Source organism: Mesitornis unicolor, unplaced genomic scaffold (genome assembly GCF_000695765.1).
Source record: "Mesitornis unicolor isolate BGI_N332 unplaced genomic scaffold, ASM69576v1 scaffold23630, whole genome shotgun sequence".
In the NCBI taxonomy this organism is placed as follows: Eukaryota; Metazoa; Chordata; class Aves; order Mesitornithiformes; family Mesitornithidae; genus Mesitornis; species Mesitornis unicolor.
Window position 1 is genome coordinate 312 of NW_010157915.1, and position 26,212 is coordinate 26,523.

Below are 26,212 nucleotides of genomic sequence, written 5' to 3' on the forward strand. Positions count from 1 at the left end.
GGTGGCCGCGGCCCCACCCTGCACGGGTACCGCGGCAGCAGAGCCACGCAGACCTGGCTGCATCGCCGCCTCCTTCTGGGGGGGCTCTGGCTGCTCAGACGCTCTTGCCGGGAAGCAGACCTTGATTTCACGCAGTCGGTAGGTTCGCTGACGCGGCTTTGACTGTGCACTCCTGGATTTTCTCAGTAGCTTAGTCAGTCTGCTGTTTATGCAAATAGTGGTGATAAATACAGCGTAGGAAGATGAAGGTATGGTATTTTGCTTCCTCACGTCTCACACCTGAGGTCTTGTCCTGTGAAACTTCCAAAGTTCTGCTGTTCTCTTTTTTGACTGCTCTTTACAGAAGCAGCGCGTTTGAGTTGTGCTGTGTCTGAGTGGGTCACAAAGCTGCTGAGCAGTCTAGGGAAGTAAGAGTAATGCCCTCCCCATCTTCTTGAAGAATACATTCTCGTTTCATGTTAAACGAGCATTACGCAATGTGCAGTAGCCGGTTAACTGATCTGTTTCTGTCTTTTGAATAGTCGTGTCGCTAACTTTGAAGTCATGGTGTTACCGTCATGAATTGGTCTGTATTTTGCAAGCATAGGCTACGTTAAGATCCAGTTTTTGCCAGTTTCTTCTCCTTTCCCATCTTAAAGGGCTGTAAAGATGGAAAAGCTGCTGGCTTCCGTCATGCCAAGGGAATTTTCTTTTTCTCTCGATCTTGAGCTCTTAAAACTTTATAAACAATTCTATAGCTATTGAGCAAGTCTTTTTGCAGTACATCAGTTAGCTTTGTTTGCATTTCTTTATTGCTTACAAATACTAGAAGTCATCCTGTCTTAACTTTCATGTGTTGCAACATCTTTCTTTGCTATTTTAATCCTCTTAGTACTGAAGAAAAAAAAAAAGTTCTGTTTGTGTCTCTCCCTTCATTTTTAAGTCAGCATGTGAGGCTGCAGAGTTACTGGGAAACTGGTAAATACATATAGTAAACTTTCCTTTTTGCTTTCCGATAAGGAATTAAGCAATCCAGCTCTCAGTGAAATCACTATTTGGAACCTTTCCTTTATTTTTAGAGCTACTGACCTCAAAGTGCTTGGCTGTAAAAGAAAACAGCATTGACACAGTGTTGGCGTTCTTTTTTTTTTTTTTTTTAACTTTGATCACCAGTGGTTCTCAGACAGCGTGGAAGACTCCTTCATATTTTTAAGGGAATTTTCTCCTCGGTTTTTAGCTGCCACTATAAGTTAGTCTGTATCTGCTAAACTAAAGTCTAGTACAGCACTTTATCTTAAATTGAAGCTTATAACTGAAACAAAGTAGTTATACAGCTTTTGTGGGAACAGGCTCTAATAGTGTTAAATTTTGAATTGATGCCTATGGAGACTGATCTTTTTGCCTTCTGAAATAGCCAGAAATCCATGTATGCTGTGCCCTCCAGACGTAGGCCCGTGTCTTCCCTGTCATTTAGGAAGGATCAACATGCACACGCTGCAGACTGGAATGCATGCAGGTTCCCTCAGGCTGATGGAGGGAAAAGAAAAGTGGTGATGAACATCAAGCTCAGCTATGTCTGCGGGTAAACGTTAGGTAGAAAACAGAGTGAACTGTTTTGCAGCATGATTAGCAAAAGGTGTTTACTAAAATGAGCCTTGTTATATGGTTTCTTGTTCTCAGACTGTAGAGAGTCTATGAATGGCAGCTAAGGGAAACGAATGGATTGCTGACTAACCTAGATTTTCTGTTAGGGTCTGCACCAGGAAATTTTTGAGGTTCAGCAAATTCAAATGAGTTGAAAACTGGTAGCCTATGTTGATCTTCGTGTGAATTGAGCTTTGATGAGATGCTCTGTGTTTATACTTGGTATTTACATATGAAGAAATAGTAACATAGCTCTGGACTAAAGTGCAGTCTGAAAGATTACTCTGAAAACCAGAACAAGTTTGGTAAGTCCAGATCTGCTTACCTGTAGACATTCTATCCAACCAGTCTTGCAGCTTGTTCAGCAAACCAAATTTCAAAACTAAATAACCATAGCACTTGATAGGGGATGATATGACTTCCTCTTGCAAACTATATTTTCTCTTAAACAGTCCATATGGAAACAGAGGAGATTCTGATGAAAGGAAGCAGTTAGTGTTACGGCTTCTATATGTCTTTGTACTTCAAACTGACTTCTTCAGGAAAGTGCTGATGAGTCAAGTGTGTCCTAGAGGTGTAGCAGTTCCTGAAAGATGTTAGTAACCTTGTTGGAAGATGCTAAGAACCTTGTTTGGTCTGGCTTTTTATTTGGTCTGTTTCTTACTTCACAACTTCTGAATTTTATCCCCTGCATAGACGTAATCTTGTAGCAGTTCTTGTTTGTATAAACAGAGATTTATAAAAGCATATCGGGTCTGAATAAGGAAATTATTACTGTGTAATGAATTTCACTAGAGATTCATTAACGTAAAAGCCTGTGGTCAACATTCACTTGGGTACTTTGAGATTCTTTTTAAAAGAGCATTTGCCAATACTAGGCTGACTTGCCACTTAGTACCTTCTGAGCTCAGAAGAGCTACTTTTTTGTTAGTCAAAAATGGAAACAATAAACAGACTTCCTTGAATTACTTTTGTGCACTAAACTAACCAGAAGTTATACCAGCTGTTGAGTTGCTGAAATTACAGAAGTACGTGATTTCCTGTTTTACTACACATGTAATTTTGAAAGGAAAAAGGAATATAAAAGGTGTTTATCTAATTTAAAATATAATTTTAAGTAGGTCAGAGTACTTCAGTTTTATCTTCTTTTGTCTCTTTCATAATTTTTTTTTGGTCTGCTTTTGCTTGCGGAAAAGAAGGACCCAAGACCTAAAACCTTTATACTAATTTCTCTGAAACTCGAAGTAGTTCTAGTCAGATTTATATTTGAATGTACCTTAGGTTTTGAAAGCTTTGTTTTATTTCTTCTTTTTACTGCAGGATATTTCTTCTGGTGGGAGCTCCAAAAGCAAACACTACTCAGCATAACATCGTAGAAGGAGGCCAGGTGCTGAAATGTAACTGGAATTCCAACAGAAACTGCCAGCCGATTATATTTGACTCCACAGGTAACATAGTGCACTGTGGTGGGAGATGAGTGTCTCTGCTCTAATTCTTGTGTGAGAGTGTAGAAGGGATTCAGTTTCTCGTGGAGTTTTTTGATGGCTGATATGAATGTAGCTGTTTTTGGACTGGCAACTAGTCAAGGCTTGGGGTTTTGTGTGTTTTTGTTGGGGTTTTTTGTTCATTTGGTTGGGTTTTTTTCCTTCTCTCTTTGAGAATTCTGTTATCTGTGGTATGTGCTGAAAGCCTGAGAAACATACATTATTCTTTTGTTTTAATCTATTTATACATCTCCTCTGTACTTTCCAGCAATTCTAAAACATTTAGCAACCTAATTCCCAATAAATCCCAAGGAGTTTATTATCTATTAAGAACGTGGCATATGAGTAAAGATACTTTTTAATATCAGCAAAGGTGGCCCATGCAGAAATACTCGGAGATTTAACCTGAAACTGTGAATATAAACTTTAAATTGTGGAAAAGATGCCATTTTTTTTTCCCTGGGATGTAGCTTCATAGTATTTGTGATGTTTATGATAGCAGCACTTGGGATGCCTCGGGTCAGAGACTAATATTACTTAGCCATTTCTGAAGTGTCCTAAAGCTGAGCAGCAGCAATGCAGCTATTAAACATTTCCCTCAGTCTTCATGCTTTGGTATACCCAGTGATTTCCACAAGCTGCGGCAGGTCACATGAGAGTGCACTGCGTGTGCTTTTCTGCTTGAGCCATTCAGTGCTGAATCCTGTTTTCCACAGCGTGTTTCAGGCCTGTGGAAAAACCTTTCCATGTCATGGGAGTGGATTAGCAAGACCCATAGGGCAGAGGAAACACTTGTGCTTTTGAGGTCTACTTGGTTATAATTAATTTTTGGCTCTGCTCGTATTTTGTTTTGGCAGTGTAAACGTTACTAGATCTATGCAGCCTTCGTAAATTGTGCACAATACAGTGGAGAAGCTTATCTTCCAATTCCCGTTGTCAAAGTATACTACAAAATGTTCAGATTTCTGAAATCTCCGTGTATTTTTCTGAAAGCTATTATGTTACCAGTTCCCTTTGGGGGAAAAAACCAACCAAACAACAAGTACATGATGGATCCCAAGTCTTTATCAGTCTCTTTCCTTCACTCTACAGGAACTTTTCTGCTAGATTACTTATGATCTCTAGTAAGCTATAAAGTGTGGCATTTTGTCTGTGCCAGTGTAGGACAGTACCAATTGCGGGTTTTGGTTTTGGTTTGTTTATTTTTTACTTTGTGCTTATCGTTTGCTAGAATACAAATGTGCTTTTTGTTTGTTTGTTTTAAAGCATGAATGTAGGTGTCCCTAATTAATAATCACCAGCCAAAAAACTTCTAGTACAGAAAGATGAGCCACCTGGGTAGGGTTCTAGATGCATTTTCCAACGGGAATTGCAGTGCATTTATCTGTTTAGAATGTGAACATTTGCAGTAAGTTTTTCCATATGCCAGGCAGAGTAAATAGCTACAGAGGCCATACTGCTTTGCTTTGTGTCTCTGCCTAAGGTATATGGTACTGGGAAATCAAATAAGTGTTTTGCTTATAATTTGTATTTAAGTAGTGAGTATGTTAATAGCTTGAAATTTAACAGTAAAAATAGCAGGTCATAATGGCTTAAGAGGATTACTTTGAGGCAGTTTTTATCTCATTCTAGCTTTGTGACAATGAATTGGGAGATAATGCATTTATCAGTTATTCTCTGGGTGAAAAGGGGCATTGTATTTCAGCATAATAAAATAATAAAAGCACTGAGACGTAATAAAATGTTGTTCTTTTTGCATAATACAATGGTTGATTCCCTACAATTATGATGACAATGTCTTATTGCCAACACAGTGTAAACCCCCATTCCTGCCTGCACCTGCCTCGTAAGGTAATGGGTTAGGGAAGATTTGTGGTTCACTTTGAAGGAAATAGGAAGCAGAAGATTTGACCACTGATTTGAAATATGAGTAGGGATTTACAGAGGTTCAGCAAGAAAGTTGTTTGGTTTTTTTTCTCACTCATTTTTTTTCTTATTAAACATTCATTGGTTTTAGTTACGTTTTCTTCCAGCTTTATCGGTCCTTTTTTCTTTCCCATCCGTATGAAGGCCACACTCAGCTCAGCTGCACAGCAGTGACTGCACAGGATTGGATTTTATTTCATAATGCTCGCTTTTAGCTTAAATGCTACATTGGCACAGAAGCATGGTCATTTACATGAGACAAATGCAACAGCTATTACATAGTCCAAGAGAGAAGGTACTAGCGGCTTTATGTTCATCTTTGGAGAAGAACTTGTTCAAGCCCTTATACCAGCATTGTTTGTTACTTGCATTTACCCTCACCACAGCTTCTCTGAAAGAAAGCAAGTCATTAAGCTGATAGTTCCTGGTCATACTAGATTTGCTGCTTTGTTCCTTCCTTCCTGTGCGTGAGAAGGCCCTTTCAAAATGGGAGCTGGGCATCTCACAATAGCAGTCTGTTCAATGGAACCTGTGCAGGTCTCGTGCTAAAAAATACATGTATATCCCTTCTCCTCGTGACCTCCCCATCAGCCCATAACATAAAAAAAAACTCATTAAAGTGTATGTTACAATTTTCGAACTGCTGGCCAAAAAAAAAAGTTCTTTTGCTGTTCTTCCAAAGCATATTTTCTCATTTAAATCGGCAATATATTTGTGAAGGTGAGTGGGTTCTCCCCTTGTCCTAGACCTCACAGCAGAATGTTTATGCTCATGTAAAAATACGCTAGAGAATATTCTGCATGTATGTCTGCATGTGTATTTCTGTGCATATTATACTAATTGCTTTTGGTGTTCTGGTATACATGGTGGCTTTGGAAGGCAAAATGTTTATATTGCACATTAACACTTCCCAAATGTAAAGATGCTTCACTGTGGGGCTTCTGAGCATTTTATCATTGCCATCGGTTGGCTTTGATTTAACATAGTTATGACTATGTGAAAATTCTATTAACAAACGTGGTGGAAAATGCTCTCAAATTCAGGGGTGTGTATAGTTATACTACATGTGCTTGTGTGTACATTGCAGAAAGTTTGGGTAAATTTTTTTTTGAACGGCTTTCAAGTGTCATTAGGCATGTATTTCAGGCTGGGTTTTGCTCTTAGAGGCACATAATGGTTAAACTTCAAAAGGAACCAATACTTTTGCTGAGCCTGTTGCAGAACTGAAATATGAAGCAGTACTTGTATCAGTTACTCTAATGTGTTATCTTGCAAATCTAGGTAGAAACAGATCTGATTAAAAAGTGCTATAAAAGTGCTGAACGGGTTTTTTTGGCCTTATTCCTGTTTACCTTGTTAATTCAGAACCTAAACATGCTACTGTCACAAAAAGAAAGTTTGTGGTATTTGTATTCTTGTATACCTTTACTTCTTACTACAGTTGTCACAGCATTACCGCAATGTCTGTCGAATTGTTATGTAAAATACTGGGAATTTCCCCCCCTCTGTCTCAGTTGACTTTCAGAGTTTCAGAATGTGTAGGAGGCTGTTACTTCTTCAGGACAAGCACTGGGAGGAAAGTTTACATTCTCAGGATAGTATATGCTTCAAAACTTTCATAAGCATAAACAGTATCAGTAAATCCTTTCCTTTGCAAGGTATTTTATATTTCACTTTGAAATTATCAAAACCCAAGTTACAGGTCAAGGTATGTAAATATTTATCTTCATGCTTATTCCTTCTCCACACCAGATAATTTTGTGACTGAAAATTTAGTTTATTTTTTGTTTTAATCTATCACAATAGGGGAATGTTCTGAATCTTACAAAGAAGAAAGAATCTGGAAAAGCAAATGGTGGAAAAAATGCTCTCGCAACTTGCCAACCACTATTACTGCTCTTTCTAGAAGACTGACTGGAGAGGTGGTTTCTCTCTTGGAAAGCTTAGCAGTGTTGAGCTGGCTTCATATGCCAGCTGCTTAGCAGCTTTTTCCAGGACAAACATATTTCTTGTGAGTAAACTGTAAAGGGAATGCCCTTAATATAGCAATTGCTTTTCTGTTTCTGATCAGTTTTGAAACAGAGGTCCAGAAACTTCTGTTTTAAAGGCACATCTGTTCTCCCTCCCCTTTTCTCACAGCCTGTACCAAATATTACTGAAAGTATTTTCATAATCTTGGTCAGGGAAAAGATTCTTGAAAAGGTAAAGGGGTTTTCAGCGAGTTATATTTATTTTGTATGTTTGTCCATTTTTTGTGTAGAACATATTTTTTCTGTGCAAGAGGAGTATCAAAAGCTCATTGAGCCAGACAACAAAAGTGGTGAGCAGAGGGGTGGTCAAATGTGCTTTTTAGGAAAATATGCCAGTCATCTTTATGTTTTTGTCTTTTACAGTTTGGTATACATGGAATAGTGGGGTGGATACACTTGTCTGATGTCTAGATAAATATCTGTATTATTTGGCCACGGAATTTTAGAGAGGAGGATCACTGAATTTTCATTCTGACAAACTAACAAAAAATTCTTCACAGACCCATGCAACCAGCTGAAGTTAATCAGACTGTACGTGTGAGCAATATGTACCAAATTAATGTAAACCAAATGAGTTTCCTCTATGCTTGTTTTCTAAAAGTAATCAGTCTTCACAATTATACATATTATTTAACTTTTCATCTTTGGGCTCCTAGCTCTTAATCAAGAATAGTGGGAAGTGGGTTGGTAAACACAGCATTTCCTCATGCTCCCGTGGCTTTTCATAAAAGCGTAACAAAATAGTTTTGTGATGACAAAGTTTCTCTTGCGAAAACCTGCCATTTTTTATACTAAAACTTTCACTGAGAAATGTACCTGCTCCAGTACAGGGTGCTCGAAAGAGCAGCTCTTCATGTCAGCATCAAAAAGTGCAGTACTGAGTCTGTCTCAAAAGCTTCTCCGTTTAGAAGAATCTGCTGAAATGCAGAAAGCTCTACAGTCTGTTAGAATGGAAAATATGCTCATAAAACAACTTTGAACTTCTGTGCTAATAAATTGCCGATTTCTTGAGCAGATTTCCACTTTACAACAGAAAGATTTGCTTGCTCAGACAGTGCTGTTTTGGTGTTTTGCTGTTTTGGTGTTTCACTGTTTTGCTGAGACACAGTATAACAACACACTGCTAAATTGTCATTTCTTCTTTTAGTGAGAGCTTCCATTCTCTATATCAGATCTCAAAATTCAAGACTGGAGAAAGAAGCTGTTGAATACTAAAAACTTAGAGCATCTCACATGTTTTCAGCTCTGTGTGGCGTGTTTTTATGGCTTTGGGAAAAGAATGCAGTGTAGCCTTGGTGATAAAGTTTTATCACTGGCAGTTGCACTGTCCCTCCTCTCTCCCTCTTCCCATGTGTTTTGATATATGGAGTGATTTTAGAGAAATGGCTTGTTCTTGAATATCTAGCAGAGGAGAAAGAGGCTTTTGAAAATACTTAAAAAATCTCTTCTGATTCCTCATGTTTCAATGGTTTTTTTGTTTTGTTGCCTTTGTTTTTGTTTTGTTTTTTGTTTTGTGGTTTGTTGGGGTTTTTTTTTTCTGTCCCCAAGTGGGTGATTCTAGACAATAGGAGTCTTTGTTTGGAAGCCTAAACCACTAGTTTGGCTTGGCTGTATCTATTTGTGACCTATTTAGTTTGAAGTGGGTATTTTACTCCCTTGCACAGCTTTGTGCTGTAGCATTGCATAGCGTAAGATCTGCTGATGTTGGGAAATGAGGACCAGAGTGAGCGTCATGAGCTTTTATTTGCTTTTTGGAGGTGTCGATAATTTGTGCGAACAAGTCAGTTGTTCATATCTCCATCTTTTCAAGTCATGGAATAAGGATAAGGAATAAGGAGATGTGGGATAGGTTGGTATTTTGTGAAAATTGCATGCTTTAACAAAGTACTGTTTTATTTTTAGCTGATTGTTTTATTGGTATTAGGGCCCAATCTGTATGGGGGTTTCAATCTCAAAGGCTGTGGATTTAGTCAACAACGAAGAAATAATCATAAAATACCAGGTTGGAAGGGACCACAAGGATCATCCATTCCAACCTTTCAGGGTAAAAGTACAGTTTAAATGAGATGGGTCAGCACCCTGTCAAGCTGACTCTTAAAACTGACCAATGTAGGGGAATTCATCACTTCCCCTGGGAGATTGTTCCAATGTCTGATTGATCTCATGGTAAAAAATTTCTTTTGGAGTTCAGCGGGAATCTCTCCAGAAGCAACTTGTGTCCATTACCCCTTGTCTTTTCCATGTGACTTCGTGTGAAAAGGGAGTCTCCATCTTCTTGGTAGCCACCCTTTCTGTACTGGTACATGGTGATAAGGTCTCCCCTAAGCCTTCTCTTCCCAAGGCTGAACAGGCCCAGTTTTCTCAGCCTTTCTTCATACGGCAGGTCTTGCAGTCCTCTGATCATTCTCATGACCCTTCTCTGGACCCTTTCCAACCTGTCTGCATCTTTTTTGTATAGTGGGGACCAAAATTGGACACAGTACTCAAGGTGTGGTCTGACCAGTGCCGAGTAGAGAGGGATTATGACTTTCTCTCTGCTGGTGATGCCCTTTTTAATACAGCCCAGCATCCTGTTGGTTTCTTTACAGCTGCAACACACTGTTTGCTCATGTTGAGCTTGTCATCCACCAAGACTCCCATAATAAATAATAAAGAAATAAAATATAATCTTGTGAAGACCATTCATTCATTTGTAGTAAAGTAGATTGATTTTTATCTCACTAAATCTATCATTATCTCAGTCCCATTGAAGTTTGGTGGTTATCCTTATCGCACGTGCTGGTACAACAGAAGTCTGCTGGACTCTTGAGTATTGCGCTGAATACAGAAGAGGGTAGCAAAATGTATAGAGCCTCCTCTGCATGTGGTTGAAGCTGACAGTGGAAAAATGCTCATGCTTTTGTGATTAGGTAGACTCCTGCAGGAATGCTCATGGCTCTGTGTGCATGTAGATGGATCTCAACTGTATGACCAGGTGGGAAAAAAAAAAAGGTGTCTCCCTTATATTGGGCAAAGGGAAAAGATGCTTTTGTTCCAGCACCACCTGGGGCAAGAAGCAGGATTCATACCTCAGAAGAGGGAAGGAGAGTAGCAGGAAGCGTTCTCTTCCCATCTCCCTGAGTCATGAACAGAACACTGTGGCTAAGCCAAGGTTGCTACGCTGCCTCACAGTGTTGGGGAGTTCCAAGTCAGGATAAGCTTGTACTCATTCGCTCTTGCCTCATTACGTAAGGTTGAAGTCGCTGGGATTTTGGATGGAGAGCTGGCTTTATACAACATTAAGTTCTCATATTATGAAAACAGTGCTCTTGTATATTTTCTAAGTTTGTCTTTCTTTTGACTAGCTGAATAACGTTTCCCTTAACCTAGAGGGGGAAACATAATTTACTGTGAGTTGACATCGTTACAAAGAGGTTTATTTTAATGGAAATTCTGTAAATTGGTTGACTATTTAAATTTTACAATTTCTTAAATATTCATAGTATGATGAATGAATATTTGACGATATTCATAGTATGTATGAACTGAATCAGGCTTCATCAGTTTACAGCCTTTTGACTCATGATTATTTCATTAAGTTAAGGCTGACACTTAAGATCAGGGGCAACTGTTTTAGTTCAGTTTTCTCATTACCACGCAAACAGGCTGACTACAAGTTACAACTTGATCCAGTTCCTCAGCTGCAATCATTTTGTAGTCACACCATTGTTTCTGTAAGTGGTAACATCTACATTGGAGAAAGAAGGCACCAACTATCGGAAGCTGATAGCCAAAAGAAATTCAGCATTGAAAGAACTTTTGATCTTATTATTATTTGGAAGTTCACTTAGACTATTTTTTTCCTCCTTTTTCTGCCTACTTGTACTCCGCATCCCTCCACATTAGTTTCCACTTACAAATTTAATTGTGTGAAACACAGTAGAGTGACAGTGTTCCATTGGTCCAGCAGCAACAGTGCACCTGTGTGCACGTGTGTTTTGTGCTTTGTTTGTTGTTGTGTTTTTTTTAAGCAATTATGTTCCTTCCTTGACAAGCCCATCACCCCACCTGGTGAGTATTTTGTGAGACAAACCGCTGTTGACTTTGTATGTCAGCCTTTTTTCCCCTAATGAAAGAGTTATGTAAAATCATCATGTGATGCGATGCCTGCTGTTACCAGAAGGAGCAAAGGAAAAACCATGACATAAGCTGCCTTTACAGATAGGAAATAATACCCTATGGTCAAATGACATAATCCTTGAATTAATGACCAATCAAGCAGAAGTCTCTGTAGCGGATGCATTTTAGTCTGACAGCAGTGTCGTGTAAAAACTCTGACTATTTTCTCAGTTCAATCTGGTCAGAAAACAGCTTGTATTGCCTAGATATATTTGTTTGAATGCCTGTTTTAAATGTACATCTCTGGCCTAAAGATTTCTAATACCATTTCTAAGATATTTTTGTGGTGCTCTAACAGAATCTAGAAATACCAGAAAACCAGTACTGGCTACAAGAACCATTATAGTAGTAAAGCTGGCTATATTACATCAAAATGTTGGTCTAGATTTATAAATACCTGTATTTTTAATCCTACCTGTATCAGTTTGCTTCATTTAATGTAAGTCCTGTTTTAAAGGGTATGGGGGAAGGCTTTTTTTTTTTTTCTCCCATGTCTACCACTGAAAAGTTATACCATGATAAAATCATAATAAAGTTAGACTATTTATACTAAAACACTGAAATGCTAAAGACAGTCCTATATCTTCCCATAACAAATTTACTTTATGGTGTAGCTAAAACATCTTATTGAACTTTTTGTGTTGTTTCAGTGAGGACTCACACTGAGGTGTTCTTTCTCTGTTTTCCCCAGTCAGGAGCAGGAAGCAAATGGTTTCTCATTTAAAGCAAAGGGTTTTTTGATGATGGGGTGTTTTCCAGATTTCCTCATAAAATTAGTTTCTCTTCTGGACCTGAGGGAAAGGCTCATAATTGATTTACACGGTGTTTTCCTGGGGAGAATTTTGAATGCGTGTGCATAAATAAAGTTACTTTTCTTCTTTAATGGAAAGTTAGATCAGATTTAGCTTGTATTTAATATTTGCAATTTATCTGCAAAGTTCATGCTTCCAATGTACGTACTTTCTACTTGATCTAGTTGCTGTGTCTTAATGCACTTACCTGTGTTACAGCCAGTCCCAAGCTGAACAGTAACCACCTCTCCCCAGCACTCCTCCCTAGTTTTAGAGAACCTAATGAAGCTTTGAATACAGGATAAACTCAGTGTATGGCATCCTAACCTTGAAGCAGATGTTTTACGTTATGTGCCTCTGCACTGACATGAGACAATTTTGCTTGTAAAGTATTTTTTAAATAGTTGCATACTATAAATAAATAATATTTATTTAGCCTAGTTGCTTAATGGAGCACATTTTCCTATGTAGTGGATTTTTTTAATTGATTTTTAAGCATAACAATTCCTAATTTGTTTTTCAGGCCTTCAGAGGCCAGCATCAAATTTCTGAAGTAATGACATGTGGAACATAATAAACTACATTTAGATCATAATAAACGTTGGGTCGTGTTCATTTGCTTTCTCATTTGGAGATTTTAGCTTTTTATATGCCAGCTTCTGCCTATATCTCAATGCTAGATGTTTCCCTATTAAAATAAAATTGGAGAGGCTTCTAACATTATCCTCAATTTAGACCCGAATCGTGGCTTATGATTTTGTCCCCTAAAGACTGAGGGAGAGAGATTTTTTTGTAGCTGCTGTCCTGGACATTGATGTTTCCTTGAGGAGGGGCAGAGCTTGCAGCTCAAGAGCACACGGGGAGAAGGAGGCAGAGAGGGGCTGTTTTGGCAGCACGTGCAGGTTACAACTGCTAGTTCCCCTCTTCTCCAGTTCAATCAACATAGACTATGGGTAGATGGCACCAGTAACCAGTACTCTCTAGGTTTGGCTTTTTTGTTTTGTGTTTTGTAGTGGCTTTTTTGTTTGGTTGGTTTTGTGGTTTTGTCTGGTTTGAGACTTTGCTGTCTCAGCTGATGCATTCAGCTGAAAACTGAAGGAACTAATTTCCTTAACACCTGCAATAAAATCAGATCGCTGATAATGCCGAATGGCTGCTTATGTGCTATTGCAACAAGACTATTCCTTCTACTGGCTGTCTGTTTAAATTTAAATGGGAAGTTTGTCCTTTTGTAGTACCTAGCACAGTAGGATTCTGCTTTACACTAAAACTGCTATACTGCCTATCAGTTTAGTCATAGATATGTAGCATAGCATAAGTATCCAGCAATAAAGTTGTGAATTGCCATGCCTTAACTATTCTCAAGCTTTGTATTCAAGAGTAGCTGGACAAATGGAGGGTAGAGACCAAATCTCTGTTTCTAGACTCAGTCACGCAACTGCATCCTTTGAGCAAAACTGTCCTTGGTTGGATGTTCATTAGTTAAAGGCAAGGAAGAGGAAAGAAGATGATAGAGCAGGGATTTTAGAAGTGTGCTAAAGACAATGCCCTATTTGGAAAACTTACTGATGTGGTTTTGGTTTTCTGTACCATGAAAAGGTGACATGCGCATCTCCAAACTATGTTATTTGCCTGTTCAAGGGTGACAGTATAAATGTTCAAGTGTACATAAATCTGTGCAGATGTGCTCATCAGGCCTTTCATGTCTTTAGCACCTGTTTAATAAGAGAGTGGAAGAGGGAGTGACAGAATGAAGTGTGGGTTTTTTTTTAAATTACCTTTGATGAAATTAGAAAAAATGCAGTAGTTTTCTGTGATCTGTGTGCTTGACATTGATTTCCGCATAGTTCTAATTTAAGAGCAAATGTAGTCCAGGTATTTGGTTGTTTTGGCTGACTCTACAGATTAGAATAGCTTCTGTTACCCTTTTCATGGGATTTTCCCGATGGAAGTAACACAGTCACTCAAGACAAAACATCCTTTACAAGGTCTAAGACAGACAAGGAAGTTTTGATCCAAGCGGTCACAGGTCTGTGATTCATGGCAGGGCTGGGTTTGGGTATTCCCCCCTGCAGTCTGTGGAAGCGAGGTATGGCTGTTGACCTTTAGCTGTAGCACTGTAAGACATTGATTTTAGGTGACTTCTTGAAAAGATACATTTTCCAGAGTGTTAAATACCTTTTCCCATTAGGCTGGCAAAGTTTTCATTCTTGGTCCAATGAAAGTACGTAAGAAACTTTAAATGATTTAAAGACTTTTTAACATTCATGCTTCCAGAAATACCACTCATTAAGTTGCTTCTACCAGCCTTAATGACCAAACAGTTAATGTAGAGACACCAGTGCAAATTATCCCTTATTCAGCTTACCCTTATCTATGGAATACTCTAGCATTTTTGCTACCCTTTCACTTACTCACAGCTTGTAAGCATGCTAGTTGGCATGCTAACGCTGCAGTGACATTCAGAATAGAGATGTTAACGCTTGGTAGAACAGAAGAAGAATTTCTGTCCCGATTCTAGCCAAAAGCAAAACTCAGGTAATTTAATCAGGGCAGTATTTGTTCTGGAAGCATTACTCCGAACTTGGCTTTGGAACTGATACTTCAGAAGTGCTGTAATCCACCTTCAAAGTCAAATATCTCAAGTAATAAGGTATTTACTGTGTCTCTGTGAAGAATGTTATAAACCTCGTGCTTTTACAACAAATCAGTATTGTACTGGTACTTTATTTTTATGTACTTTGTATATAAAAATAGCTGCATTTGGCCCTAGATGGAAAAATGAGTAATAAATCTTTTTAAAAGCTTATTTCCATGAAAAGGTGATATTCTCCAGTCTGTTTTCTGCTTTTCTCTGTATGTGTCAAAACCAATGACTTCTTTGTTGTTGTTGTTGTTCTTATTGTACAGTTCCCTGTGAAATTTTGCTTATTTTTCCTTTTTCTTTGTAGGCAACAGAGATTTTGCTCCTGATGATCCACTGGAATTTAAGTCTCACCAGTGGTTTGGAGCCTCTGTGAGATCCAAAAATGATAAAATTCTGGTAGGTTTTTGATGCACTTCAAATCACAGAATAAATAATAGAATGGTTTTGGTTGGAAAAGACCTTTAAGATCATCAAGTCCAACCATCGAACCAGCCCTAAATCCACCACTACACCATATTCCTAAGCACGTAATCTTATCTTTTAAACACCTCCAAGGATGGTGACTCAACCACCTCCCTGTGCAGCCTGTTCCAGTGCGTGACAGCCCTTACAGTTAAGAAATTGCTCCTAATATCCAATCTAAACCTCCCGTGGTACAATTTCAGACCATTACCCCATGTGTTATCACTAGCTACTAGGGCGAAGAGACCGTCACCTACCTTGCTACAACCTCTTTTCAGGTAGTTGTAGAGGATGAGGAAGTCTCCCCTCAGTCTCTTCTTCTCCAAAGTAAACAACCTCAGCTCCCTCAGCCACTCCTCCATAAGTCTTGTGCTCTAAACCCTTCACCAGCTCCATTGCCCTTCTCTGGACACTCTCCAGCACCTCAATGTCCCTCTTGTAGTGAGGGGCCCAAAACTGAACACAGTATTTGAGGTGTGGCCTCCCTAGTGCTGAGTACAGGGGAAGGATCACTTCCCTGCTCCTGCTGGCCACACTATTCCTGATGCAGGCCAGGATGCTGTTGGCCTTCTTAGCCACCTGGGCACACTGCTGGCTCATGTTCAGCCAATTGTTAATCAACACCCCCAGGTCCTTCTCCTCCAGGCTGCTCTCCAGCCACTCTTCCCCAAGCCTGTAGCACTGCATGGGGTTGTTGGGATCCAAGTGCAGGACCCAGCACTTGGCCTTGTTGAACCTCATACAGTTGGCCTCGGCTCATTGATCCAGCCTGTCTGGATCCCTCTGTAGAGCCTGTCTACCCTCAGGCAGATCAACACCCTCGCCCAAATTAATGTCATCTGCAAACTTGCTGAGGGTAGATGCGTCAGTACTGGGATATTGTAGTAAAAAAAAAAAAGGTGAAAAGATCCAGATAATTCATAATTGAAACAGAATCCCACTTCTCAGCATGACTTACCTTTTTCAGAAATTATTGGCTAGTGTTTTCCTAACTCTGTGTAAACAAAGGTGGTAGCATTTTTGTCTGTTTTTTAGGAAAGTAGTAGAATCAGTTTGAAGTTAGAATGTGTTCTAAGTTCTTGATGAACTCTTTACATCTGTTGATTTAACAAAATGTTTCTAAAATTCTTGCTATACATAGCTAATTCTAATAATACAAACTGGTAATACATCTGCCCCAGTGCTGACAGTATAAATCTCCTGTAATAACACATGGTACATCTGCCAAACCTTTTTGGTTACTGTTATGTAGAAAATTTTACTTCCATTATATGATTCTATATCCCCTAGCATTTTGAAGAGGAGTTTGTGTCCTTACTGCTATGTTTTCTTCCTTAGGCCTGTGCCCCATTGTACCACTGGAGAACTGAAACAAAACAGGAGAGGGAGCCTGTAGGAACTTGTTACCTGCTTGCTGGTTCAAAATCTGTGGAATATGCACCCTGCAGATCAAGTGAGCGTAGAGTACTTTTGTTGCTTTTCTGTTTGGAATTTCTCGTATGTTGTGTTTTGCGTACATTTGAAGTGGGATGGTTTGCCCTCACTTCAAGGTGTTTTCCCCTTTTCACATACAGCCTCATAGCAATTAGAAAAAAATATTAAGCTAGGTCCAGACACTGGAATTCTCTTCCAGGTGATGTTCAGGTTGCAGATCTACAGCTTTCTCTGCTGTAGATCCAGCTATCATTGGAACTGAGGACTTCAGTTTTTAAATGGACCACTTCTGTAGTAACAACTCGAGTGTCCAAACTGAGCTCCTTTCCTCCCTCTGTTGAGATGTGAACGTTCCCCTGTAGCAAGGGTACTAAACAGAAATTATTGCAATACCTTAGTTGATATTCTTCACAGCTATCTGAATAATACAGCATTAGAACAATGTATCGCACATCTGAAGAGAAAAATTGCATAGGTCCTGATTTCAACATATGCATACATATGTAGCTATGCATTGTTTTAATTATATTAATTGTTGAACATTTTGAGTCTTATTTCCAAATGCTTTGCATCCATATCCTGTAGTTGAGTTGGTAGATTATTCAGATGCTTATAGCACTTTTTTTAAATCTAAAAGTTGAATGTTAAAACTAAGATGACTTTTTTTCTTTAATTTGCTGAAAATCATTGGTGAACAGCTGGAGTGAAATCTAGTGTGGTTCAACATAAAAAGGTTAAATATGCACCTATTAAACTAAATCATGCTAGTTAAGTAGTCATACCTCTAGATAAAGAGATGTCAGCATATCTATTCTGGAGCTGTATAATCGTAAGATTAACTCAACCACGACAATTCTTGCAGGGATGAATCTCAGTATGTAGAGTTTTTGGGGTTTTTTTGGCCCGATACACTTTTTTGTTCTTGTTTTAAGGCAATACTTGAAACAACTTACAGTTATGTACCTTTCAGACTTTTGTTACATACCAAAAGAAAAACTTATTCCCTATTTTCCAGATACCTTATTTCCTGAATAAAAATTGCAAATATTTTTCCTCCAAACTTTTGAAGATTAAATAGAAAGGTATATGGAGTCCCTGTTTACTTTGGTTCTGTTAGGCTAGAGCATATGTTAATGTTTTATATATATATATTTTTTATATATATATGTTAGGCAGCTCCTAAAGTTGTTACAGTACTTGGTTGTGAGTTGCTGATGAAGAGAAAATAGTAGTGTAAGAGGAAAATAATTCCAAGGTTCAAGTTCAAGAGTGCAAGGTTACTTAGGAAGATGCATTGGAAAGCATCCACAGAATCATCTGGTCTACTGCTGATAGTACTTATTTTATTTCTTCTTCTCCCTTTTCCTTTTTTCCCTTTTTAATCTATTCTATTTTATAGCCACCATCGATGCAGATGGACAGGGATTTTGCCAAGGTGGATTTAGTATTGACTTTACAAAGGTATGTGATTCTTTCTCAGTTCCAACAAGTCAGCGCACAGTTGCAAGTTAACGATCGCCCTGATACAGACCACACGAGCACAGCTATTATGAAACTAAATGTGAACTACCATTCCCCGGGAGAAAAAACAAATTAACAAACCCACAATCAAACACCACCTTGTAAATAAACAAAAATAACTTAAAACCACTCTGGTATTATAAACCTGTTTCCCTCTACATCTTCATGCTTTCACCTCTTGTAGGAATCATGTCCTAAACAAATAATCTGCTTTTCCAGCCTCATGCCATCAGCCTCTGCTGCAGCTGGTCAAATGAAATAAACTGTAGTGGACAGGTTTTTTGAGACACTTATTTTGAAAGGATCAGTGCATAGCTAGTGTTACTTCTTGAGGAAGAATAAGTTACTGCTAAAGAGGACTGGTAAGCAATGTTATTGTGAGTTACATTTTGTTTTCCTTATCAGTTAGCAGAAGTAGACTTTTCCTTTTTTTTCCTTTCATGTTTCTTCTGTTTTTATGTTCTCCTTCGCTTTTTTTAGTTCTTTTTGTTTGTTTGTTTTTAAATTCACAATTGCTTTTTAAATCCAAGCACAATAAAACTGTGCACATATCTGAGAACTAACTAGTTTTTTATATTGTACAGTTAAATTGCTTAGCATAGTCTGGACATGTTAAGGCCATGCAAGTCCTATTGTGATACGGCAGTTTTTTGGGTTCTTTCTAGCTTATGACAAGGTCATATCCTTTCACTCTTTGCCCAAGGACATTCTTACCCTCCAGAGGAAACTGTTGTTTTGCATGCACTCCTCAGTCTTACAGTGCAAACTGTAGCCCTAGCTAAAACCAGCCTTGGGCTTTAATCCAAAACCTGAGTGGGCAAACCTGAGTTTAAAGTATCTCCAAATCTCTGACCTAGATTTTTCTGAGTGGTGAATATGGGAGTTTTAAGGATTAAAACCTGAATAAGTTGCTTAATTATGCAGGAAAGCCTGTGGCCCAATTCAGTACTTACAGAGCAGATTCCCAGTACTGGAATAGCTAATGTAGTTAAAAGTTTCATAAAATGGTTTGTGAATTGCAGTTGTACCAAGGAATACGGAGTGGGGGAGTTACATCACAGCTTTTCTGAATTAAGCTTTTCTAAAGATAAGTTACAGAAAGTGGCAGGGGCAGAAGATGAAGTTAGTTTTGTGTACTGACCTAAGAGCATGTTACGATTGCCTCGTAGCAGTCTTAAAGTTTTTTCCTAATTGTATTTCTGTTGTCGTAGATAGAAGGGTCTGTTACAGTTAAAGCAGATCTCTGCCTAGAATTTTAAATGGGTGAAATGGAGAAGCAAGTCACTGAAGGCAGATTGTTTGTTATCTTAGCATTTTACAAGATGCATTTTTAATTAATCATTCCCTCAAAAAATAAAATGTACTGGGGTCAGTGAAGCTACAGTGATATACATACATGGGATTACTTCTCATAAACACAGAACATGTTCTCTTGTCTTTAGATATGCATAATGCGTTTGGGTTTTTTTGTTGTTTTTGTTTTGTTTTGTTTTCTCCCCACCTTCAAGGGAGACAGAGTGCTGCTTGGAGGACCTGGAAGTTTTTACTGGCAAGGTGAGATATATCATTTAAGTCACAGAGAAGTTGACTTGTTTTGTTTTTCTTTTCCTCCTCTTAGCTATTTGTATCCACACTCTTCCAACCACTGTCAAAGTCTTTGTCAGTAAGAAAACTAACATAAAAAAATTTTTCTTCATCCTTTAAAATATTTCTTGAATAATCAAGGGAACCACAAATTAAAGCTGAGGTAATAATTGTATAGATGTGTGTTTTGTCTTTTAAATAATTCTATGATCATTTTAAAGACATCCTCCTAGGAATGTGGAATTTGTTCCCACCAGCAGGGTAAGTTTCCATTAGGATATTTTGCTTGTTGTTTCGAAATCTACATGTTTTATAATTTCTGACACACATATGAAGCATGTATTTTCAATGAGAAATGTACCCTGCAAAAAGAACTGTCATTGTTTTCCTTTGAAGACAAAGATACTACATTTGTTTATATTGATCTGTTTGTGCAATGGTGCATGTTTTACCTCTAACTGTGCTGTTTACACAGAATGTGACCTATATATTTTTCTAATGCAGGCTTCAATCAGTATTTGTTCACAGGATCATTCAGTGTTTAGCTATAGGTCTCAGTTCAGAAGATGGTGCTGCTATAATCAGGACACAGCTGCCAATCTCTGCTGCCTATTTTTCAATGTAGATATCAACATTTATGAAAGATTTTCTGTATCACACTAGCTGATATGCAGATGCAGCAGCACTGGAGGCTTGTTTTCAGTCCTGTCTTTTAAATTCTGAACAAAATGGAATGATTGAAACTGAACTCTAGATACAGTATAATATAGATTATGTTTGTGTACTCATTTTATTGTTTTTTTGGCAAAAGTGACATCTTACCTGCTGAAACAACCTTATTCTCTTCTACTACAACAACAACAAAAAATTTCAGCTCTGAATAGAAGACAATTGTGTACTTCTAAAAACTAGATTTTCAGATGCTGGAGAAGTAGTTTTCCCCATACTTCATACATGTATGCATATGTATGTGATGTAAGTGTTCTTCTGAAATGATTTCTTTTTTGTGATTCAGGATTTAATTTCAACTCAAAGCGAAGAATGTAATGAAGCTACCACCTAGCGGGTAGCGAAGTGACAACAGGGAACACAGTCATACACTGTGCTTATCTTGTTAGCCTCTTGTCTGCCGTACTAAGCTCTTAAGTTAATGGTATTTAGCCAAGGAGTGATGACTTCATTCTGCAACACCATAAGCATATGTTTACCGTTAACTCACTGAGCAGTCCAATTTAAGTTCTAGCTTACATGTAGGAGCAGCTTCTGTTTTGAGTGAGAACTTTGTGTGCTTTTTATTAAATATGTACGTAAGTCTTTACTGAAGTAGGATCCAAGTTTTCACTTCTTTCTAGTGCTGCTGCTGTTGACCATTTTCTGGTCAGTATTGTGGAACAGTTCTTGCTATAGGAGCAAGCATTCTGTATATCAGTCCTGTTGCTTGCGGAGAAATATCAACAGTCTGCAAGCCAAGGCACTGCAGAAGCTGAGATTCCCATGAGAACATTATTAAGAGAATAAATAGCAGCTGGGATTTATACAAAGACAATCTTTAAAAGACTAAACTTAAGTTATTATGAAGTCTAACTGGACATTGAACCAGCCTAAAAGTAGGAATTCAGAACTACACAAAGCACTGTATGCCTGGGTTATCTCGACCAGAACACTGGTTGAATGGTATTCGTGGTGTGTGACAGGATATCTCGGTCTTGGAACATCTGGCCATAAGGTATGGGAATGATGGATGGGAAAGTGCTGTGGTATGTGAACATCCCGATTGGCTGCATAGTCGGGTCCTTCTCTGTAGCTATAAAAGTAGAGGTAGAAAATAAGAACTTCACTTGGCATTCATCTGCTGAGTCGGTTTCTTGTTTTCAGGTCACTGCAGTTGCTTATTGAATGAGTGCACACATTTTTCTGTGGTTTTAAGGAGTTTCCTTTGCATTTAGGCCAACTTATTTCTGATCGAGTGACAGAGATTGTGGCTAAATACAACCCCAAAGTCTACAGTACGAAGTATGATGACCAATTGGCAACCAGACCTGCCAGTGCTGCTTTTGATGACAGCTACTTGGGTGCGTAGTTTGAAAAAGAACAAAACCTGTCTGTACTTGGATGATTGCCTTGTGCTACTCATGTTTAAGTATAAATAGCACTACTGCTAATTTAGTATTTGAGAAGTAACTAAAGAGCTGCATGTCTGAAAATGCAGTAATTTGTGTGTGATGACGGCTTAGTTATCTTGTCGTAGGCTTGATTAAAAAGCACCTGATAACAAACTAGATGGAAATACTTCCGTAAATTTTTGTGCTCTATGATTCAGGCTGAATATACATCATTGAGTATGATTTTTATGGGAGAAGTTAGTCACATACCTAAATTTTCAGAAAAGCAGCCATTCCTAAATAATTACCAAAACAAAATCAAAATGTGAAAGAAACATGTTTAGGAAGAAAATTAATGAAGAGACTGATTTAGAGGAGTAAGAAAAAATAATTTAGCTTCATATGTGTCTTAACTGTGTTTAGGAAAAAAGAAAGGGTAGACCAGGACAATTTCCAGGACGATAATTTTAAAATTTTCATCTTCTGATCTCAAATTCATGGATGCTGATGAATTACAGTCTACTTATGTAGCTAATTGTAGTCTAAGCTACTTAGAAGAAACACTTATTCCATTGTGTTTTAAAATGAATTTACAGGATTGGGCACAAAAACCTGCGAAGATTGTAAAGAGAGATGGAACATTTAATAAGGTTTTTAAAGTAACTTACTAATTTTATCTGTTGATCAGGCTATTCAGTGGCTGTTGGAGACTTCAGTGGTGATGGCATAGAAGGTAAGAACCTTGCTTCAATAAAAAGGTTATGTTAATATGCTGGGTAGGTCTTTCAAATAAATGGTATATAACGAACAATGCAGTGCACAGGAAAATGTATAAAGCACTAGGAATGGACTGCTCTGCTCGAGCAAAGTCGTCGTGCTTTGAGACGTGAATGGTGTCTTGCTTTATATTTCAGACTTTGTGTCAGGAGTCCCAAGAGCAGCAAGAACTCTGGGCATGGTAGGAAATGTGAAACTTTAAACTTTACAATAAACAAAAAAGATTAATATCATTGGTGTGCTCCAATGGCTGTTTTTTCATGTGCAGGTGTCTATTTACAATGGGAAAAACATGTCTTCCATGTACAACTTCACTGGAGAGCAGGTATGTAGCTTTATTCGGTTTGGTGGTTGACCAGGACCTTTCTGTTCCTATAGAAAGATGACATTTTGAGACAGTATTTAGGGTACTGGAACATATAATATTTTTGATGCTATTATCTTATGTGCCAAAGAAAAAGTCTGTAGGCATCCTAGAAATAAGTTCTGTTCATTTTGTAGTACTACTTAGAAAAACGATCTTATTTAAATGAAGGAAATCCTGCCTATTTTGAGAACTGGGAAAGATGTCTGCGTCATGAAAGGAGGAATGGAGAAAGTAACTGATCAGTTTACTTTCTAACAGAGTAAGGAAGAGAGAGGAAAATTTTAAGGAGAAAGGAGACAAAAAAGTTTTTTATCTCCCTAACATCTTTTCTATACAGCTTTGTATATATTTGTTTGTGTGTTTATATCAGTACAACTTACACCTTTGTTTTGAATTTTCTTTTCCAGATGGCTGCCTATTTTGGGTATTCGGTGGCTGCCACAGATATCAATGGGGACAAGTAAGTGTTTCTGGAAAGAACAAAAAAGAGGCCTTTATTAAAAAGCCTTTCTTACAATATAGATTTCTGTCTTCATTACTGGTTTAACGTGCATCTGGACAGCACGCTTTCTCACTTGCAATCAACATTTCTTTTATCAATTGTAGACTCGTTCTTGTATTTATGTAAATAAATACAAGTGTGTGTGTGCACATGCTTTAAATGAATTAAATTCTGGCATATTTGTGCTTTGTCAGTAAATATTTGCCTTCAGTTGCAAGTAAAGGATAGATAACTTTCATCTTAATATTGACTTCAGTGCTGATTTAGTCCTGCTAACAGGTGTTTATGGGAATGAAACTGAATTTTCATGCTGTTATTGAAGAACATTATCTTTATGTGGTTCAGTTACACAGATTTGTTTATTGGAGCCCCTCTTTTTATGGATCGAGGTTCTGATGGGAAACTTCAAGAGGTCGGCCAAGTTTCCATTTGCCTTCAACGACCCTCTGGAGGGTTTCAGATCACAAAACTGAATGGCTTTGAGATATTTGCAAGATTCAGCAGTTCTTTTGCACCTCTGGGGGATCTAGATCAGGATGGCTTCAATGGTAGGATGTTATTTATTGATCAATATTTTCAGTTCATAGTTGAAAACTAGACAGCACACTGAATGTGGATTCTGCACAGAAACATTAGTCATTCTAACCATGACTGAATGTTGGACACTAAGGTCTAGACTCCTTTCGATGCTTGTATGCTACTCCCAAGAATGCTAAGAGGAGTTACATGTATGCATCGAGCAGAGACTATACCATTTAAACTACAGCATGGATTATTTTAGCTGTTACACTGATCAGTTTATTACTTTTTAAGTGATGAGTGCAGTAGAAACTTTGATGAAATATCTGGGTCTCCACTGTGACTTGTTAGGGCACCTTCAATATAATTTTCCTGTTTCCCTTGCTTAAAGCCGATTTTCCTCTCCAGAAACACAATGATGACTGAAAGGTTCCGTTTCAGAGAGCTGGTTAAAAATGTTCTGATAAAAGAGATTTTCCTGAGAAAAGTATAGATATTTTTTATTTCAAAGTGGAAGAGTCTGGTGGAAATACCCCATAACAGCTACAGCCAACTGTACCAAGAGCCGGGTGTCTTGAGCAAGTATTTGGATGAGAAGTCTGAGTCTGACAGAACTGAGGCTGTGGACTCTCAAACCGTTTGCCAGTGCTTCTTGTTACTTTCACTTAGGAATAGAGAGCAGTGAAGCAGACAAGAATCGGATAGTTTTGGGACAGAGGCTTCCTGAAATCCTAGGGAGAACACTGTATTTTGCAAGTCATGCAGTCTTCTTCTCGAAGAGTGGTAGGAATTTGAGTTCTACAAAAAATGCTCATTTTTGTTTTCTCCATTCCGCTTGTAAGCGAAGTATTGTCTGAAAGATCCAAAATAGTAATAGGCTAATATTTTAAATTTCCAGGTAGCTCTAATAAATTTTTAAATGAAATTGTTGGCATTTTCCCTAATACTCAGCTTTCTTTAATTGTCTTGGAAAGTTCGCATTCTGTATCTAAAATTTTAAACCTTGTACAAAATGGAGAAGAGACGTAGAAAGCAGTATAATTTGTTCCGGCAACTTACCCATTAAGTTATATTAAGTGGCTAAGTGATTTTGTCCATTGATGGATCAAACTTGATTTTTAAGCCAATTATAAGTATGTTAACTTCAGAGTCTCTTTTTGTAATGTACCAGCTTGAACAGGATGTGTATTTTGTAACTCAAAATATTTTATGGTATTGGTTTTGATGAGGTTAATGTTTAGATTTTAATTGCTAATAGCATACAGAATTAGTGTGAAGATGCAATATCACTGTAATTATTTACAGAAGACATTTGTAAGGTTACAGCTGATAGCAAAAAAATCCGGTCACTTGATGAGATTATCCAAACAGTGTTTTGATTCCACCACATTTCAGTCTGAAATACACTGTATGTGACAAAATGATAGCAAAAGCTGCCTCCCTGTAATTACTTTGATATTATTTAGTCTGGGTTTTTTAGTCTTTCATTTACTCTGCTCTGTTTCATTTTGACAGTATTAATTAAAATGCTTTCCATCACAGTATGGTGCAAGATTGGAACTTCTACTGTTTTCATAAAGTTTGTAGAGATCAGTCAAAAATAGAAAATGGTGAACTTTTGAGTCCTTGTTTTTTGTGAAAATTTCTCAAATTTAAGGAAAGAGGAGAGAATAATGTAATTACTCTGTATGGTGTTTAGCATTTAAACGTTTTCATGTTTGGTCTTTGAACTGACGGTGGAAATGTTGAATTCAGATTACATGTACACTTCTAAAGCTGTCCTTACGGATAGTCCATTTAGTATTTTGTCTGTTACTGTTTATTAATCATTGTTAGTGACTACTCTTAAATTTCTAAAGCTTGTGAGAGAGTATAATTGCACTAACTGAAAGCTTTCCATAAAACATTGCCAAGCCACAATGAGGATAGACTGGAATTTGATATTTACTATTGTTTTAGTCTGATTTAAATTTTCCAGAATTATTAAAATGTCACACGCTTTAGAAGAACACGAGTGCGTTAATGAAAAGGACAGATAGTCCTGCTTAGTTTTGTGATTCGGTGCCAACAGGGACTAATTCCGAGTGTTTAATACTCTGAAAAGCATCTCAAATCCATATGATTTGGCTGTAAGTCAGTTACTGAAGTGCAGAAGTGCTTGTGGAACTATTGCTTTCCTTCCTCCTCTTTCCTTACAAGTCTATGATATATGTACTTGTTAAACATTTATACTTTCTAGAAAATCCAGCATCCAATTAAAAGAAAAAGGTTGTTGTTGATGGGCA

At 37.8% G+C, this 26,212-nt stretch overlaps 1 protein-coding gene across 1 annotated transcript in view; it reads left to right on the forward strand.

The window, feature by feature from the left end:
- Positions 1 to 2,943: 2,943 nt before the first annotated feature.
- Positions 2,944 to 26,212, forward strand: part of ITGAV (integrin, alpha V) — a gene marked incomplete at both ends in the record, with an annotated part of 32,222 nt that continues 8,953 nt past the window's right edge. The window contains 11 exons of the mRNA XM_010181888.1: positions 2,944 to 3,071; positions 14,964 to 15,055; positions 16,460 to 16,574; positions 17,955 to 18,016; positions 19,585 to 19,630; positions 21,607 to 21,732; positions 22,451 to 22,495; positions 22,677 to 22,720; positions 22,808 to 22,864; positions 23,314 to 23,366; positions 23,754 to 23,956. Of these exons, the coding sequence (XP_010180190.1) occupies positions 2,944 to 3,071; positions 14,964 to 15,055; positions 16,460 to 16,574; positions 17,955 to 18,016; positions 19,585 to 19,630; positions 21,607 to 21,732; positions 22,451 to 22,495; positions 22,677 to 22,720; positions 22,808 to 22,864; positions 23,314 to 23,366; positions 23,754 to 23,956 (971 nt within the window). The remainder of the gene's footprint in view (positions 3,072 to 14,963; positions 15,056 to 16,459; positions 16,575 to 17,954; positions 18,017 to 19,584; positions 19,631 to 21,606; positions 21,733 to 22,450; positions 22,496 to 22,676; positions 22,721 to 22,807; positions 22,865 to 23,313; positions 23,367 to 23,753; positions 23,957 to 26,212) is intronic.